The following is a 19343-nucleotide window of genomic DNA, read 5'->3' as shown; positions in this document are numbered from 1 at the left end:
TTGTCCCCCGTGATTGCTGCCGATCGATAGCTGTCGTGTTTCACGTCGCCGGTATTTTTAGCGGCCGTGCTTGTGGGAAGTCGCACCTGGTTTTAGTCAAAATTGTACATTAATTAGCTGTGGCTGTTTTCCAACCTGTAGTGGTCAGGATAATTGAACCAGTTATGGTTTCAAAAAATCATTAGCTGAAAAAAGCCCATCAACGGGGGACCAAGTTTTTTTATTTGGTCTAGAAATTTATTGTAAAATGCTTCAGTTGATAAAGCAATGTTTTAATTATGCGCGATTTGTTAATGAATACGTATATTTGCTTTTACCTTTATGCGCGTTGGCATGTTTTTTACACTTCTTGTTTTTTTTTGGAGTAGCACAAGCATCAGCAGATTTTACATTTATTTGAGTTTAGGAAACGATTAATACTTTAACTTCGTTACATTTTATTTTCGATTCGGTTTTGTACCATTTCAACGTTATTCACAAAAGAATATTCTTTTATGTTAGTTTGTTTCTTTTTGTTCTTTACAGCTATAAATCTTATAGCACAAAAACATTTGCATCATCTTGTCGAATGTTTCTGACTAGTCTACTTTTTGATAACGGTTCGAACAAGTACTTCACTTTTAATATTTTAAAAATACTTGTTTCAATACTCAGAACTGGTTTGTTTAGTCCTCTGAAATACGTAACAATCGACTTAGGCGCCTTAACTCTGCGTTTGGTTCATCGCATAGCATCAGAAAGTACAAACAGCATTTCTAGAACTTTGCGACTGGTAAATGTAAATACATTTATCCTTGCTGTTATCGATATCTTGTAGCATAGGTCTTTGGACGGAATATAGTTTGTCGGGAAAATATTCGGTCACCTATTAAAATACAATAGTCCAACTTTTTTGAAGTTCGACGAAACGACCAGAATTTGTTTTTGATGTCAGAAGGACAAGTTCACTAAACAATGGGATTTATGCCATTTCAGCAAATTGCAATTTTTCTGTTTATCTAGTAAATTTGTCAGTTCAACATTTCAAAAAAGTTCATGTCATATCTCAAAAAAGTTATTAAATCATGTCCGAATGTTATCGTTACTCACTGCAGCTGTACACGGAAAAAATGGCGGCGATCCTGAAAAATTGTTTAGGAATTGCATCGCGTACGAAAAATATTTTGATGGACCCATTAACAAAAAAAATAATAAACATATACAAATACACAGCGAATACACAGATGCGTACTGCAAAAGTATAAATGTTCTGTTTTGTGAATCGCTTATTAAGTAACTTGTGTTATATATTAATATACAATCCGTGGACTTAAAAAAATTTGATAAATCATTCAACGAATTTTATTGTGGTTTATTACTCTCAGATAGTCCTAACTAATCTGTATTGTTATGTGCTATATGTATAATTCGCAAAAATTCCATCATCTGGAGAATTATACAGAACCGAAAGTTAATATATTCCACAATCATTCGATTGCAAGTATTCTGTGATAAATGGAAATTCCTTAGTAAGGTATAGAAATTCAAAAAGTTAAAAGAATCGACTTGTAAAATACATTTTCAATATTTAATGATATTTCAAAATATCGTTGAAATTTACAGCATGTCTTTTAAATGTAGTTTTTAACAATCTCTAGAACAAATTAGGTGCTGACAAACTTCCACGTAACTATACGATTAACTATATAACGAAATCTACTTTGTTTGTTCAATAAATTACACAAAGAAGACACAAAGATTGTCTTTACAAATCTGTACACTTGTTCCGTAACATCTTTTGAAAACATTTCTTATTAATATTTTTCACAGACTAACGCGATAACAGTAGATAAACATAAATAAAGAAAATAAACCGTTTGCAAAATTGTTGATATAATAATATATTTGGCAATAAGCAAATATCAATTCTTACAGGCATGGAAACGCCGCGAAACCGATGGCAGAATTTATTATTTGTTTGCAATCGATAAAGTACGTATGACGTGAAAGAGTGATTCATAAGCTAAGTAGAATCGGACATCAATTCTTCAAACCACGTAGAACAGCGAGAGATGTGGACGTAAGATTTGATACCGCAATCGCCAATAGCTTGTGACCGGCGATAACGAAGCAGGAAAAGTAGAAGGTTCAAAAACATTAAGTAACCCGATTCAAACTCCAGAAATAGAGCAACCGCGTTCCCAAATCAACCAACTCTGCGCTTTTCAGACACTCGTTCTAGTCGAGACAGTCGAGAGTGTCTTCGAGCTTCTTATAACACGTTCCTAACAAGGAGCCGATGCTCAATTATATCTGCGAGCCGTCCAATATTGGGAAAACTCAAATTAACAAGACAAGTTCGTGACCTAACAATCTTACTGCACAAATGTAAGATGACACGATTAGATACTTTGAAGTATCTGCTTTCATTTCCGTTCACTATTCCCTAGAAAATTAGGCATAGTCTACTTGTTAACATCTGAGCCGACAGTCTGTTCACCAATTTCATTCTTTAACAAAAATATAATCGAATATGCTTAAGATCATTTATAATCTTTTTTTTACCAATTTCAACAGATTTTTCAAGATACTCCTTCGAGATACATTAATTTTCTTAATGGTCCCAACGAAATATGTGAAAATTTAAATTAATTATTAGAAACTAGGCTCAAATACACACAAACCCCGCCTTCCATAATAATCAACAATTTAGAAAAGACAATAATGAGTAAATCGAAGCTTACGAAAGGTGGGAAGGTTGAAAGCGTAACTGCTATAGCAAATGCTCAAACCAATGTTCTCGTTTTCTAGAAGGAAAAGTATGACTGTTTTGGTGAAATTTTTGTGCCGGTCTTGTAATCAACGTGCGAATCAGGAGAAAACCGTTCGAATTAAGATTTGTGATAATCCTGATTTAGCAAATCTTGTAGAACCTCTTGAATGTTAATCTAATTTAATTTGTTCAATATCTCATTTCCATAAATACATTTCGATGAATGTCACGATTAAATTCGTACGAATATTTCCTTTTTTGAATAGTATATTTATAAATATCTTTTTTATTAATAGTTATTTATATAGTAGATTTTTTATTAATTTATATCCTTTTTTGAATAACCAAATGACTACACATACGTATACGCTGACAACAATAGAAATTACGTAAATCTTCGTTTTTGATGAACCAGTCGTTGTTTTGTTGTGCTGATTAAATTCAGACATTATTTTTTAAATCGTGTACTAACAAATTTCATTAGAACGTTTTCCTTAAACTATTTAATATAAATTCATGAAAGTTATGCTAAACCGGCTACAGAACATCATCTGCCAGCGACCTAACGATCAATGTCGAAGGTCGTCTCAATTATGTAAATTCTTACTGCTTGTGATTTCTATAAAAACCTTACAATATGCTGATAAAAAATTACTATGTTTTGTAGATTTATATTCAATATTCTATATGAAAACTTTACAAATCGCATAGCGAGACGGCTTATATAAACAAACTCAAAAGTTTACAATTTGTGAACAATATTATCAACATTAGAAGTTTCGCTCGCTATTCAGTAGAAGCGTTTCAAATGAAACTTAAAAGTTTATAACACAATGTTACGATCTTTATCTGCATACAGTAATCTTTAAAGCAACTTCCACTTCCTACCATAACGCTATTAAGCTGAAATATTAAGTTCCGCGAATTTTTAGTGTTGCGTCATTTTGCGAATGTACGGAAACGCGACAAACGAAGACCCTTTCGTCCATAAGCTTTTAAGAACAAATAGAAAATATTGTTGTAAATCATTGCTTCAGATTGTTAAGGGATTTAAATAAATACGCCAACTCGGTAAATAAAGTCGATGGAGCAACAGAAATTACCTAGCGTAAACGTTTATCAAGCCGGCTTTTGCGCAGGATCACAAACCTGGAAGACTAGAACTTGCACGTAATCACACGACAGCGTGGTTTCTTTTGCTCGAAATAGTTCCGATTTAAATGTCTCGATGGTATAGAATATCATTTCTGCTATTGCGTGTACTAATAGAAACTGAGAACTAAGAACAGGAATTTCGATAGCGAAACGTCAGAACATCGAAAAGACAGAAATAATTTGAACTTATGACATAACTGGATTTACAGTCCATAGAGAATTAACGAAGAATCCTTTCTCATTCCCGCGGCATTAATTACAATAGTCACGCTCATCGCGACAATCCAATTGTTCTTAGACGAATTCTGTCGCACCTCCACGCGTCACCATATGTTCAACTGTTACAGTTCATCCATAACAAACAACCACAGCTTTTCCAATTCCTGTCATCGGTCTTACATCGTCTGCTATTCCTTCAAAACTTCTTAACATTTCTTACGTCATCAATCAAAAGATATAACGGATAAACTAAATTTATCTTGCAATTGTTTGTACCATCGGCATCGCAGTGATTGAACTGACGAATCACACGTCATCGACAAGGTGCAATCTACTTGTGAACTATTAAACCATCAATTCCTACCGAATAATATACGTGTACTTGCCTCGGATGGCATACGTCACCATCGGATAACCTTTGACATTGCCGGATGACCGTCTGTCTATTACACCACACTACCACGCACTCTCTCTCTCTCTCTCTCTCTCTCTCTCTCTCTCTCTCTCTCTCGTTCGATGCTATCCGAATTCGAAGACGGTGCTCGAACAAAACAAAACAGCCCGATCGAAGAACTCGGCGTCTGTTTTGACGTTAGCTGTATCTACCTGTACCGGTTCTTCGTGACTATTTCAAGACCGTAAATCGATATTAGAGCCGTACACCGCCGAGTGAAAGAAGCACGCGACAGCGGCAGCAACCTAGTCCAACCGACGACGTCCGATCGCGTCCGAGGATGGACATTAGCGACGTCAGGGTAGAGACATGCTCGGGAAACAGCGATCTTCACGATCATGAAGAACAAGAAGAAGAAGAAGAAGACGAAGAAGAAGAAGAAGACGAAGTCGAAGACGAAGAACGGATCGGTAAGCGTGGCGAGAAACATAGAAGATGCAAGCACCCTTACCGCAACACCTCTCTCGACTGCGTTCTCATCGTCGCACCGGTGTCCATCCATGGGGTCAGTGTCGGGCTCCGGATAAGTTCACTGTCGGATCGTATCGGGTCGGGTCGGGTCGGGCCTCGCGGAACAGCACCTAAAACGAGCGAAACGAGTCCATGACCAATAACGTGGTCCATGGATTTCAGACCGAGCACCGTCCACATGTGGGTCATGGAACAAGCGGACGCGTTTACGAGAGTGTGCTCGCGCGATCGATTCCGGCTCGTGGAGACGGTTCGGTTTGTTCTCAGCTTACGTTTCCCTCTTCTAGGTCCGGAACGCCGTCATCCTGCCGCACCGTGCTGCGCGTCGCGCGAATATTTTTAACCAGGGGAACACAAGGGGACGAGGCTGATTTCGCGGCAATCCCAGGCAAACCTTCCCCGTGGATCTGTCAGCTCGGTGATCCGGAGATCTCGCACGTTCTCGTCGTCGTCGTTCGCGTCGCCGACGGAGGACACACGCGCACCGATCACCCGACTCTCTTCGACTCTCTTCGACTCTCTCTCTACCTCCCCCACTCGGTCTCCTTCTCTCCTATCTCCCCCGGTTCTATCGCGATCGCTCGATCTCCGTCGCACTTTTGTCACAGCCACTTCGCCTCACCGTTTCTAGCCAGCTCGCTGTCTTTCTCGCCGCTGTCAGACCCGCTGGTGCCTCTCGGCGAGCACACCGAAACGTGGAATCGATCGAGCCGACTGCGCCGCCGCGGCGTCCCGACGCCACCGTCGCACTCGCCTTCGCTGCGTATACTGATTCCACTCGTGCGCGCGCGGGCGCTCTCGCCCCCGACTTTCCTCCTTCTACATATATCCGCTACCGAAAGAGACCAGGGGAGGACACCGAACGATTTTTCACACTGACTTTCGCCGCGCTGCTTTACCACCATCAATTCGTAGATCGTGGCCACCCTTTCGTTGCGAAACAAAGTCATCCTTTTGCTAACTCATTCTATCGTCGAATGGCATTCGCTCTTTCGCGAATGGAATTCGCTCTTCCGCGAATTAAATTCACTCTTTCGCCAATCAAATTCACCCTTTCGCGGATTAAATTCACCCTACTGCGAACGATGTTGTTCCACGAACAGGTTAACGCGTTCGCTTCCAGGATCGCACACGTGCGACAACTACGATCTTGTACTTCACGTAAAGAACGTTTAAATTCGTTTCGTCCGTCGTCGTTGTTTAACCCCTTGCCGTACCATTTTCTTCATAATTAAAATGATAAGCACATTTTCGATTATAATAATTCCTTCAAAAAAAGAAAGAGATAATTTATATTTATCGTGTGTCTACATTTACTAGGATGATTAAAATATTGATCACAAGAGGACGGAATTTTATTCCGGCATAAAAAAACGGAATAACATTGGTATTTAATAGGATATTACTAGAAATCTGCACACCACGGTCTGACTCGTTAAATTACGGCGAGGGGTTAATATTGCGACCCGCAGAACGGTGTTCAGAGAGTTTACCGATTTCCTTTGATTTCTATAAGGAGATACGTTGGACATAATAAATATAATTGTGGAAGCGAATTGGTAGCGAACGCGTTAACAGTGAACCTAACGAGCACAAAAATTAACAGACGTGCACTGTTTCATTAGAATAACGACAACTTTTTCGAGAAGGTTCATGACCATTTTGTTGCGACAATATATAGAAAGTATGAGGGTTAAAGAAATCATTTGGATCAATTTTAACTTTTTAGGTTCAGTGACTGAAGCACAATAAATTCTCTCTAATTTTCCTTCAGCTTGTAAACAAAAATGGACAATTCGGAAAGAGGAGATACGATTGTTCGAGTCTTGCATCTCGTTTTTATAATTGTTGGCAATCGGAAATTGGAATAATCGTATCTCCTCTTCCCAAATTGTCCATTTACTGTACTTTGAAGTTGTGGGAGTCTTAGGGGATAGCCAAATGCACTTGCTAGGCGTTGTTGATTGTTCTCAACGTTGCGTTGTTATGTTTCAGGTTATTTTTCAGGGAAACAGGAGACAGATAGTCAGACACTATTTCGTTTGCGGTTAATTTATGACAGGGATGAGGGTTGAATAGCCTCTTAAAATGTCGTCTCTCCGGCGGACAATCCCCAGACGGTGGCCGACGACTCGAAGCTGTGCAGACGTCGGATGTGATGCATTCGTTGACACCATGTTTAGAAAGCTGAGAAGATTGAACTATAACAGGCAACTCTCCGCCATGATGTTTCCTTAAAGAATAGGGGTGTTCTTGAAGAATAGTACTCCTAGAATATTGTAGGCAACTTTCCGCCATGATGTTTTCTTAAAGAATAGGGGTGTTCTTGAAGAATAGTACTCCTAGAATATTGTAGGCAACTTTCCGCCATGACGTTTTCTTAAAGAATAGGGGTGTTCTTGAAGAATAGTACTCCTAGAATATTGTAGGCAACTTTCCGCCATGATGTTTTCTTAAAGAATAGGGGTGTTCTTGAAGAATAGTATTCCTAGAATATTGTTCCTAAATGATTTCGACACGGGGGTGTGGGAGAAGGGTGTCTTCTGGTAAGATGACTGTGTTAAGAGCTCACAACTTACTCTAGGATAGTGATTGAACGAGTTACAGTTACAGTAATTTCTCCATAATTCGCACTCGGTTTGCACACAAAAATGGACAATTTGGGAAGAGGAGATGCGATTACTCGAGTCTCGCGTCTCGTTTTTATAGTTGTTGACAATCGATAACTATGCATTTTTGTGCGCAATCTGAGCGCAAATTAGGGCGAAATTAATGTATATCCATCTAAATCTCTGATGATTAGGTGACCTGTCCACGAATGAACAGTTAAGCTGCATGTTTTAATATTATTATACATTTCTGAAAATAGTTCTCGTATTCTTCGATAGTTGTAGCTTTTTTTTAAGTTAATCAAATCAATAAATTTATACAAACTTGCAATTGCAAGACTTCTTATGGGAAATGTTTATTAAACATAAAACACGAAAAGAAAGAATATCACAGAGAACTTATAGCTGCTCTAAATATCGTGCTATGTGCTGGAATTATAAGTAAGCTCATGTACAAACTTAATTCAATTTTCTTTGCACGAAATACGAAATCTTGGTTGTCACAGACAGGTGACGCTCGTAGCGAACGTGTCTAAGAGGCATTCTACGAGCACTATAAAACACATCTCTCTTAAGTTTTCTTAGGGGACTTTTTCGCAAAGAAACTATAATTCTAGTAACTTCCTTATACGTTTTTTTATATCTACATTTATACATATTTATGCATAACTGCAAAAGGCGTCCATGATAAAATCAATATGATTAAATGATACGTAAGTAAAAAACTGGACGAGCTCTTTCTCTAACTGAAACACGTGATGTGTTCGATGTAATTAGAAATACTTTATTTTGGCAGTGGTTACGTATTTTTCAAAGAGAAAGCAGCGTTGCATCCTATATTTCATGGTGACTGGTCCGCTAGCCAAAAATGTTAATGCGTTTGCAGTCGGCATTGCCTTTTTTCGTTTTGGAATACAGGCGACATGGAACGCCGGGTTCGAGAAGATTGCCAGAAATGGTGAAATGCTTTTTTAGATTGAAAGCAATACCGAAAGGCGTAAGAAAGCAAACATATTTATCCAGTTTTAGGTCTTTTGATAAAATCATACCTATACTTTGTTATTTAGATTAGTATCTGAAACGAACTTTTCAATTTTATAAAAAAAATGTAATTATACAGATATTATAAAATTTCTGAAGTTTTAGATTAAACTCCTTTCCAATGATTCTTTTTACGAATTTGATGTTGCTGTACCTAAAATAGACAATAATCTAACGGAACAATGTATAATTCAAGAGATATTTTCCTACACGTATTGTTGCGACACGATTCAAATATTTTCATTACATAAGCTGATTTGACATCTATGTTATGAATTTTAATAAAATTATCATTTTCTCCGAATGCACAAGTAACAGTGAATGGTTTTGCTTCACTTTCCGGTGATTAAATTAAATGAACAGCTGTATTTTCGACTTCGAAGATTGACAAATTAAATATGTATTTATTGCATAAAATATCATGGTAAAAGGTAACTCAAGATCGATGAAAATGGATTCGACAACGTGCACCATACAAGTTAAGAAAAAAAGAAACGTTATTCTTGTATATACATATGCAAAATGATACTAAATAGGAATCAGTAAGCTCACTTTTTGTTGCTATCTTATCGATGATTGTTTTATCTCGACAAAAGCTACTTGATCTGGATTTAGTTTCTCGATCCTATCTTATCGAACGTATTTATTTTAACAATCTTAATCTACAGCTACTACTACGTTATTCTTTACCATATTTTTCCGACGAATCCTTAATATCTGGAAAGTTTGTTTATCGTTCATGCACACTACAGGTTTAATTTACATGTTATTAGATCAACAACGATAACAGAAGTTATTAGATCTGCAAAATCCAGTTTGTATTATCAATAATTTTGCTATGATCAACATTTTTATATTCAATTGGGAAATACGGTATAAAAAGGGTTATATGTATAGTATTAATGATATGGAAATAGAAATACATTATTAATATACATTATTAATATACATTTTATTACTATATTAATAAAAGTACTCATGATAATAACTTTGAAAGATACTTGTAGGGGCAGTCCACAAATACTTCAATTAATAATTTTTTAAAAGGTTAAACATCGTAACCGTATGATCTGATTAAAAGATGTACGTGCAAATTATCAATTTAACTATCAGATTATTCAGATGCAGTTATAGTAATATTATATAAATATAAAAATCAACCGTATCAATATATAAAGTTTTAAATTGAAAAATATTCACATAATTTATTAGAAAAGCAAGTAACAAAATTACGAGCATTTCGAATAATGAGTAAGACATCAAGTATTTTCTAATTTTAATGTGCATTAAATGTCAACTTGTTTCCAAACTTCTACCTTCGAATTTGCTTTTAATGTTATTTAAAGTATCAAGTTTAAAAAACAAAACGGTAAATTTTCAACTTTGCAAGTTTCTTGTATTACAACATTAGTAGTTACGTTGTTGTTTCGTACATAATGTTACTATATACACGCTTCTTAATAAGGTGATGTATTATAATTTAATACGTCATTACGATTATGTAAATATGTTTATGTTATTATTTATAACAAACTCCGTAAATTCAAAGAATATTGACAATCGTATCGCAAATATTGTTACACTTATGATGAAATTGCTCAACTTCCAAGCGAGGCTGTGTCTGGCTAGTACTGACCACTGAAGTGCCTGGCAGTAGGCAACCATGACAACAGTCAGACAGTAGCGATACAGCAGTAGTATATCGTCAGGCGCGCATAATTTTAAGCCTACACCGTCGGTAACTTATTAATACGCGCGTATCGACGATGTTAAATAAATTTTTTCAAATTCTAGAAACAAGTGTCAAATATATTGTTATCTTCCAACTTATTAAAAACATCTTGTACTTGTCAATAAAATATTTTTAATTTCTATGCAGATTTATTTATAATGAAAATGTACGTATTGCAAAACTATCCCAGTCATAAATATAATAAAAATCTTTTTAAAAAGGAAAAAGAATTAAAATTATTATTATTTAAGGTAAGTCTCCCATCGATCGTTTAAGTTTGGAAAAGATTTCGAAAGTGTGTTGAAGCAGGAGAGCTAATATTGAACACATAATACAAATTCTTTTGTTCAGTTTTGTGATTAATATGTTTTTTGTAAAAACTGGAAAAATATATAGAATATTAAATTGAAATGTCTTAAATTGATACATAAAATATTAAATTTAAGTGTCTTAATTTTCAGAGCAGCTAGATATAAATATTATATATTTCTCCGCGCCCTGTTATAATTTAATAAAGTACATATAAGTTCTTCTTAGCCAGTTAGTTGTTTTTTACGAGTATACTCGTCATGAAGAAATAGCAACATTTTATATACTCGTCAAAAACAGCTAACCGGTTAAACGTATCTCTCTGCACAACTATAATTCTGGCTAATACTCGCATGGTAGTCGATGCGCAAAAGGCGTAGCAATTATTTTCTGATCTTGCGCATTTAGTTCGCGGCGCAGGGGAGTGGTACGCAAAAAAGTTAGCGCGGAAACCGAGTCCTCGGATGTTTAGCCTCTTCAAGGTTTCGTCACAGAGATAGGCAAGTTTTGTGTAACTTCTGAGGAGTGAATTACGGTGCGTGGCCCGTCGAGGGAAAAGCGAACGTAAGGAAGGGGAATGCCGCGGAAGAAAAGAATCCAGGTAAGAACGGCTGATAAAAAAGCAGAGAAACCTCTCCGGCCGTGGATATCGAGCATAAGTGTCGATCTTGCAGGTTCCGCGATTTCCAGCGCGTTTCCGGTTAGCGGATACCCGGCATGGAACCAACTGGCATAACGGAGAACAATGGAAAGCGAATATAATGAAAGCAAACGAGCTGCAACCACGCTCGAGTGAATCAGCAATGCTGATGAAGTTAACAATTAATTACTTTCGTGTATCACACGCGGCGCTTGGAAACAGTCAAGCACAATAAATCATGAACATTATCTATAGAACAGAGATGTGCATCGAGTAAACAATCTATCTTGGAAATATTAACACTTTACCGAAGGAAACCTATTTGTAAACGACTGTGCTGAAACGGAGTTTCGGAATCTTTCATTAAGTAATGATACTATTGGAAGTTATTAGTTAGCACTACTCATGGTGATTTGCTATTTTACTATCTAAATTGTTATTGCTATTTACATGTTTATTAAAATCTTTGCATAACGTGTTAACGTAACTTAGTCATTGTGATGTAAACTGTTAACGTGACTGAGTCACCGTGGTGATTAGTAGGCTGCGGATTTTATGCATTTATAACAAAAGTGAGTAGCTGAAATATGAAATTATGAAGACATAAGAAGAATCTGATAATAATGTTACAGTGTTTTGACCTTATGAAGATTATCGAAAGAAATGATTTATTTTCATTTAATTTCTGTTTTCTACAATTGCCTTGGAAAATTTTTATTTTACACAAAGATCCGCAGTCTAGTGATTAGAAATTGACGAACTCTACGTTTAAAATATGTTAGCCGTTCTAAGTATAAGTTGTTAGCACGACAAGCGTAATGTTGGATGTGGCACATCTGGCTCATTTTCAAATTCTCATAATCCCGAGTCTCGTGTTACAGTACTTGCTGCACGGTTAAGAACAGCTTATAGGAGCCCCATATACATGTTTTATACTGATTGTGTGAACGATTCAATCACGTTCCGCAGGTGATCATATACAGGCTTGAAGTAGGAGCTCCGGAAATATTATTTTCGTTAGCAAAATCTTATTTCGTTGCAGTAAATGGCAATTGGTAACGAAATAAATGACCAAACGTCACAAGATAGGGAAAAATAGAAAGATGCGAAAAATAATTATTTTTATACACAAGGAATGGGTTAAGTTAAATTAGAAAATCGAAACATATTTCAAAGAAGGCTAACATACCTTCTTTCTTCCTGTATTTTTGAAAAATGTACACACTTTGTTTCTCTCTTAAGCTGTTTTCTGTTTTATAAACAGGTTTGCTGAAATTAGGAAATTGCAGCAAGTCTTAACAATTACACATAAAAGTACATATATATCTTAAGTACATCTCTTTACAACTTATCTACTTTCTAAGTATTACGAATAAATCATACAGAAATATCCAACGAAACAGACACCGATCTTATTTTTCCGTGTGTTTTACAGAATGTAAAGAGCTGTCTTACAGTATCCGAACTATCGTATCATGTGGTATCCGAGATTTCTCTGCCAACGTTGTCACTGACAGATTCCTCTTCATTGAACCACGCGCATCATGCACCTACGTCTTCTTCAAAGTTTGATCTCCAAACTGAGTTGTTCGATACCGCAAAAATTTAGCAAGTTAATACACTCATTATCCAAATTTTTTGCATCAAGGCTAACTTCAAAATATTCCGTTCAAGCGTTCGCTGTTCGCAGTATTAATTATCTGTCGTAATTTTTCCATTGCACCCATTGTCACCGACTGATACGATTATGTCACTATTATTTAAGAAACATTACTCGAACACTGTTGCACCGTTATGAATCATCGTCTCGCAAGAAAATGAGTAATTACGCGCAGCATAATAGTCATCTGCGTTTGCTATCCTGTCATCTTCAATAAGAATGGTTATGTAATTACTAATACCACGAGTTTAAGATGGAAACAGTACTACGCTTGCTGTTTCAAATTGCGGTTTCAATTTGGACGTCCCTCTTATCTGTCTAACTCTGTTTTATTCAGCTTGAAAAATTATAACACAACTCCAATATAATTTACAGAACTCTGGGGACATTGAACTCGATGCGCATGACCTTCAAGTGGTATCTCGTACACACAATCGACTAGCTTTTCCGCTATATGCATAGAGTTCATGATACGCGTGTAGTGTTGCGTTCTGGTAGCTAGTGATGGGTTAAAGTACACTGCAAGCACGTAACGATATTTGCGATTATTGGACAGACATAGCATGCCACTTAACTCGACCACTTTTCATTGGTAATTTTCGATGCTTGATTTTGGCGTTGTTGCACTCTGCTTTTCGAAAAGACCATATTACTGTTACACAATCTTTTCTTTTTTAAAAGTACACGTTTCACAAAATAATAACGACACTTATGTTACGGTTTTTTAATAATACACGTAGTAACAAAAATTATTCTCAATCATAAGTGTTTTATATCGTCCGCAAAGTTACGAGTTGCATGTTTCAAAAACTCTCGTTTATATTTCTTTGCTGTTCCTTGCTGTTGAAAATATTCCTTATTTCTTTTTATTGGTTTTCTAAATTTTACAAAGACGATACAAACACCCAACTACGCTTGCGAGCACAATTTTAAGGAAAGAAATAATTCTACATGAAAAATAAGCCGAAAATATACAATAAATCTAATCGATAAGATTTTGTGTTTGGAAAATTAACATTGAATATTCGTTGAATGCGAATTTTCGAACTTTCTTTATTTAGATGATTTCGTGCATAATGGTGTTTTATTTGATATTTCTTGAAAAAATGTGAATGATGCAATTCTATATTTCATGATTGAATAATTTGTTAAATACGTACAATTGCTTGATATTCGTGAGTGGATACCGAACGTTATACCCATCGCTAGCAGTAACCAATGTGGCGTAGCAATTTCTAATTGGAGTGCACTCATTTGCGATACCACCCGACTAAATAAATATATTCGATCTGGCATGTAATCTAACAAACATACGCAGAGCGTCTTATACTAAGAAAATGATACTTAGAACTCATTCAATGATTGCTATACGAGTGCGAACAATTTCATTTCTCGTATTAAAATTCTTATTACGCTGTTATAAATAAAGGAGAAACGAGATTAAATGTTACTGATACACGTGTCAGAATAGTAGCTGCAGCGCGCCAGGCAACAACAGAGCAGTGTCTAACTGCACTTTTAGATCTACTGCTAGTTGCAATGCTTGCATTCCTGCAGAAGGTCGTCTTTCGAACAACATCTTCACTAATTGGAAATACGGAATACAGAAATAAATGAGCAGAGAAATAAAAATTATTTTGTTTCTTCTCTTCCGAGGTTTTGATATTTTAGGATAACATGTATATAAAAAATTGTCACATCTAAGGATCTTGCTGTCGCAGGGCATGTTTATGATGACACGTGTTGTTGCGATTGGCGTCAGATATGAAAAGTATTCGGACCAACGAGTTGTTAATTCTCAAGATACAATGAACTCTCCCTAATTGACGCTCAGTATAGAAACAAAAGTGAACAATTTGAGAAGAGAAGATATGATTACTCGAGTCTTGTACCTCGTTTTTATAGTTGTAGACAATCGGTAACCATAAAAACGAACCGCAAGGCTCGAATAATCGTATCTCCTCTTCTCAAATTTTTCATCTCTGTTTCCAAGGTGAGCGTCAACTAGGGAGAGTTTACTGTATTGATATTCTAATGTAGTGATTAATTTTGGGTTCTAAAACACGATGGAAATGTATATCGCATTCTCGCCACAGTGTCCCCCGTTCTACATACGAGTACTTTGCAACTCGAGCGAGAAAGTGGTATTAGTAGGAGTGGTATTCGCAGAATATTTCATCGACACAAATTCCGCCCATACCGTATAAGCATGGTCGAACCGGCTAGGTAGAGGAAAACATGCAAACAAAAAGTAAATATCCTGAGTTTAACGGACAATATGTTATATTATAGCCGTCGATCGAATTCGTCGATTTGCCTCTATAAGAATCCAGGGAAGAAACTCGTTTATTACTTTTCTGAGAATTCTTTTTATTTAAATGAAATTATGATTATCATTGGACGGCGGATCGCATGAATTTATAGACAAAAATGAGTAAAAATGATATTATGCGATATTAATATCCGAAAAATTTAAGAATCTACCTTATTTGTGACTCTTTAAAATTGGGAGATGAAATTTTCGATGCAGTTCTTGCACTTTGCAATTAATGCATAACATTTTTATTTCGCATGAAGCTTCGTAGCATAAATATCAGCATTCAGAAACACTATAAAATCTTGACGTCAATAATACTCCATGTTTTGAAATAATATAATTACGAACAACTGAGAGTGAAAATATATATAGCGCATTTCTGTCACCCGGTATGCATCTTCGAAACTGCAAGAATAAGAAAGTAATTCACCTAACAAAAGCTTAATAACGTGAAATCGTTCACCGTATGGCAATAATATTTTCAAGCCAGGTGAAGCAGCTAGATTCGAATGTACTCTATACAGCAACCTGTAATATAAAGTCATTTAGGGTCGTTGACCGGGACTATCAACGTACAATTTTCCCGTAGGCAACGTTAGAAGATCTTGCATACGACTACATCGGATAATACACAATGCAGTAATTTCACATGTGTGTACGACTTAGAATATGTGTCTACAAATAGAAATTTCAAACAATCAACGATGTCGGAGAGTTTCTCGATGTTCTGGAAATAGCTAAATTGTTTGTAACACAATTAATGTAAAACATTATTTTCGAGACTCAACACATAGATAACAATACACTGTGTTCGTCTCATGTCAATAGTACTTACATATTTTATCTTAGTCACAGCTGAAAGCAGTTGATGAGAGAGAAATCAGTGTATTGGAAATGTTAATAATGTTTCAATCGAATTTTATTATAAAAGGGTTACAATTTTTAAAGCAGAATCGACTCTAAACTGTCTAAAAAAAATTAAATAATGTCATGAAAGTGACTATCGGGTTTTACAAGCTTATGTAATTTCATAGACATCAATTATAATTAAGTCCCCACCGCTCTTCGAATGAAGGATTGTTGATTAGATTCTTTAGAACGTACAAAATGATGCCGTTAAGAAATTTTTCAATTCCATGCTTATCGAAATTCGTTCAACTTTCAGAAACTTTTAGGTAGTATCTATTGTTACGATATTTTTCAAATGCCACCGTCAACTTAACTGAGAACATAATGTATACAGAAAATTCTGTACGAAATAGTTTAACTCTCCTAAATTGTACATCCACACGACGAAAAAACAAATTTGTGCTATAGACGAATTTCTGTGCTTGAACACAAAGTTTAGGAACTTCCTGAATGTTCGATATCCCCAAATTCTGATATTAGGAAGTTTCGCGCGACAATGTATCACCGTACGGCCAAACGACCACAAGTATTCGGACAACTGTTCGCCGAAATCCGCAAATGGTTAATGGTTTGTGTGACGTTCGATATTACGGGAAGCATCGAAGATTGCATCGACTTTCTCAATTCAACTGAAACGTATTGCGATTTCTACATAAACAGCGCCGACACGTCTACAACCGTTCATTCTATTTTGCTTGGAAAATTCCCTCGCTTTCACCGATTCATTCACACTGATTCCCGTGCAGTAATCAATGTAGTACGAGAACATTGATTTGTGTTTATGCTCCAGTCCTCTAGATAGAACCGTTCATTATTGCGAACACGTTATGTGACTCTTCAACATCTCATCTGTGTGCACTGAACCGAAGAATCGTCAATGATTCAGTAGTTCTCTTCGAAACCATTAATTGTTCTTCTAATCCCAGCTTTCCAAGGTTAATATATTTCAATGAACCATTCAGATGTACATAACTGTATCGTTTATACCTTTTTTGGGCATATTAAGTCGTTAACGTTGTATAAAATTGTAACTTGACTGAAAATTGTAACTTAATGGCTTTCGGACAAACTCATTTGTGCATTTATACACAACACGATAAAACTATAAGACACTCCTGAATTTCTAGTGTTTCTTAGAACCACGGATGTGTACAAAGTTGTTTTTGTTTTACTTTTGCAAGTAACATATAAAAAATTGACCAGTATGCTGTTTTATACTAATGGTAACAGTTTAGAAGAAAAACGGGTGCGACAAAATTATAAGACAGGTTCGGTTTTCCGGAAAAATTCAACACATAGAATTTTCTTTGTTATTTTGTAACAATGTGTATTTCTACCCTTTCCTTTTACTACTTCCAACATTCTTTGTGGTAAAGATTTATACAGTTTTTTATTAGTGTTTTGTTTCAAATTCTTCCATGTATCCTCAATAAACCTTTTTAATTCTTCTATGGTGTTAGAGACTACTTTCCTCTTGAGTATACTTCCTCAACTGGTATTTTCGAACAATTTTAAATAATATTCAAATCCTGCGATCTTGCTGACCACGGTAAAATATGTATATTTTTATCTTCGAAATAAGCTCGTGTTATTCTTGCAGTATGCACAGCTGCGTTATCATGTTGAAAGATATACTTTTGCCTAGTTATTTTTTGTGCATCCTATAGGTGCCCACATCATAATGGCACCGCCACCCATTTGCTGCCTTTACTACAGGAACAATAATTTAGGCCATCATGTCCAACTAAATTAAAACGCTTTTTGTCAGAAAAGGTTATTTTTCCCACTTTTTACACCTATGTATCCGATACTCCAATCTAGCTTGTTTATGTTTATCAGTTAATAGCGGTTGCTTCTTCATTTTAAGCTTTCTCAAATGCTTAGAACACTATTATTCTCTGCACTGTCCTAACACTCGTTCTCACATCGGATTCCGCTGCTATTTGCTATACTGTTAAAGCATGTCATATTTGTCACCTTTCTCGCACAGTTCTTGATTTTGGATGAGCATCGGGGTTCTCTTTAACATATTTTTCTTTATCTTTTAAATAGTTATCAAATGCACAACGACTTCTTCCATTAGGAAGATATAATATTGCCTATATATGCCTATATATAAAATTGCCTATATATTAATAGGCAATTTTTCGCACCGAATAGTTTTACTTCTTTAAATTGTTAATTATGTCGATCTCCGTTGCATGTAGTTTTTTCCCGTGCGGCATTTTGTATAAGCAAAAACTATTGCGCACACAATATCGCTTTAAATACCGCACGCCTAATAACAACAATTGGAAACAAAAATCTCTTTTCGTAGTGTTTAGTTTGCCGATTTATCGGAGACTGTCTTATAATTTTGTCGCCGATCGAGTAACATTTTTTTGTCTCAGTTTTCAAGACCGCTGACTTACGTATTCCATACAACTGAGCGACGTGCTTTTATATAGTGTAAACAATAATGCTACCAGCGAAAGAAGAATAAACTTTTAAGTTACATAGAATTTGTCGCATTTGTCGAATTTGTGTGTGAGTGTCTTATAGTTTTGTCGCGTGGGCATTAGTGTCCTTTCACAATTTCTTACTTTCTTAACACGTGAGTGACAGTAATTTTTGACAAGTGATCAAAATTAATTTTTATCGTAATGTATTCGAACAAACTGAATTTTACTAGAATGTTTTTTGATGCAAAAGAGTTAAAATACCATCAACTATGATACATTATTACTTTCTAGTTTAAGTTTCTCTAATCATATTACATCGATTTTATGGGAATTTTAAGTGTTGATTTTCAGCAATTAACGTGTTACGTGATGTACCTATAGTGGTCCACAAAATTGATGGGAACAATTATATTTCACAATTATAATATGCATGTTATTGGAAAATTTGTATAACTTTTTTACACCACTATAAGTAGATATGATGCACAAGATTTGTAAAATGTTTATTACTGATATACAGTTATAAACAGACTGCGGATGTAAAACAAAAAGTTTCTGCATCATTGGCAAGAAATGAGGAATGAATAGAAAGTTGTTCCTTGCCTTAATAATTTTAGTATGCTGATAATAATAC

General features: G+C 35.7%; 1 protein-coding gene and 2 long non-coding RNA genes across 12 annotated transcripts in view; 2 read left to right on the top strand and 1 right to left on the bottom strand.

The window, feature by feature from the left end:
• The window catches only part of LOC117222257 (uncharacterized), an 80702-nt gene that overhangs the window by 49410 nt on the left and 11949 nt on the right, over nt 1–19343 (bottom strand). The window contains exons 1-2 of one of the 9 annotated variants that reach the window (XM_076523285.1): nt 5324–5462; nt 5032–5161 (exon numbers count right to left, since the gene is read on the bottom strand). The exons of 6 other annotated variants lie outside the window; for them this stretch is intronic. In XM_076523285.1, the coding sequence (XP_076379400.1) occupies nt 5032–5082 (51 nt within the window). In that variant the 5' untranslated portion in view covers nt 5083–5161; nt 5324–5462. Of the gene's footprint in view, nt 1–4512; nt 4664–5031; nt 5162–5323; nt 5463–19343 lie in introns of those variants that run through there. 2 more of the 9 variants (XM_076523286.1, XM_076523287.1) reach the window with 2 other exon arrangements.
• On the top strand, nt 4680–10575 carry LOC143259766 (uncharacterized). 2 transcript variants are annotated; one of them, XR_013033767.1, is made up of 2 exons: nt 4680–4990; nt 5339–10575. It is a non-coding gene; the product is annotated as an uncharacterized LOC143259766 (long non-coding RNA). The 2 variants fall into 2 exon arrangements; XR_013033766.1 differs by having other exon boundaries at nt 4695–4990; nt 7047–10575.
• On the top strand, nt 11110–11643 carry LOC117222258 (uncharacterized). Its single transcript, XR_004490642.2, has 2 exons — nt 11110–11343; nt 11417–11643. It is a non-coding gene; the product is annotated as an uncharacterized LOC117222258 (long non-coding RNA).

Source organism: Megalopta genalis, chromosome 6 (genome assembly GCF_051020955.1).
Source record: "Megalopta genalis isolate 19385.01 chromosome 6, iyMegGena1_principal, whole genome shotgun sequence".
In the NCBI taxonomy this organism is placed as follows: domain Eukaryota; kingdom Metazoa; phylum Arthropoda; class Insecta; order Hymenoptera; family Halictidae; genus Megalopta; species Megalopta genalis.
Note: the sequence above shows the minus strand (reverse complement) of the source record. Positions and strands in the feature narration are given on the sequence as shown.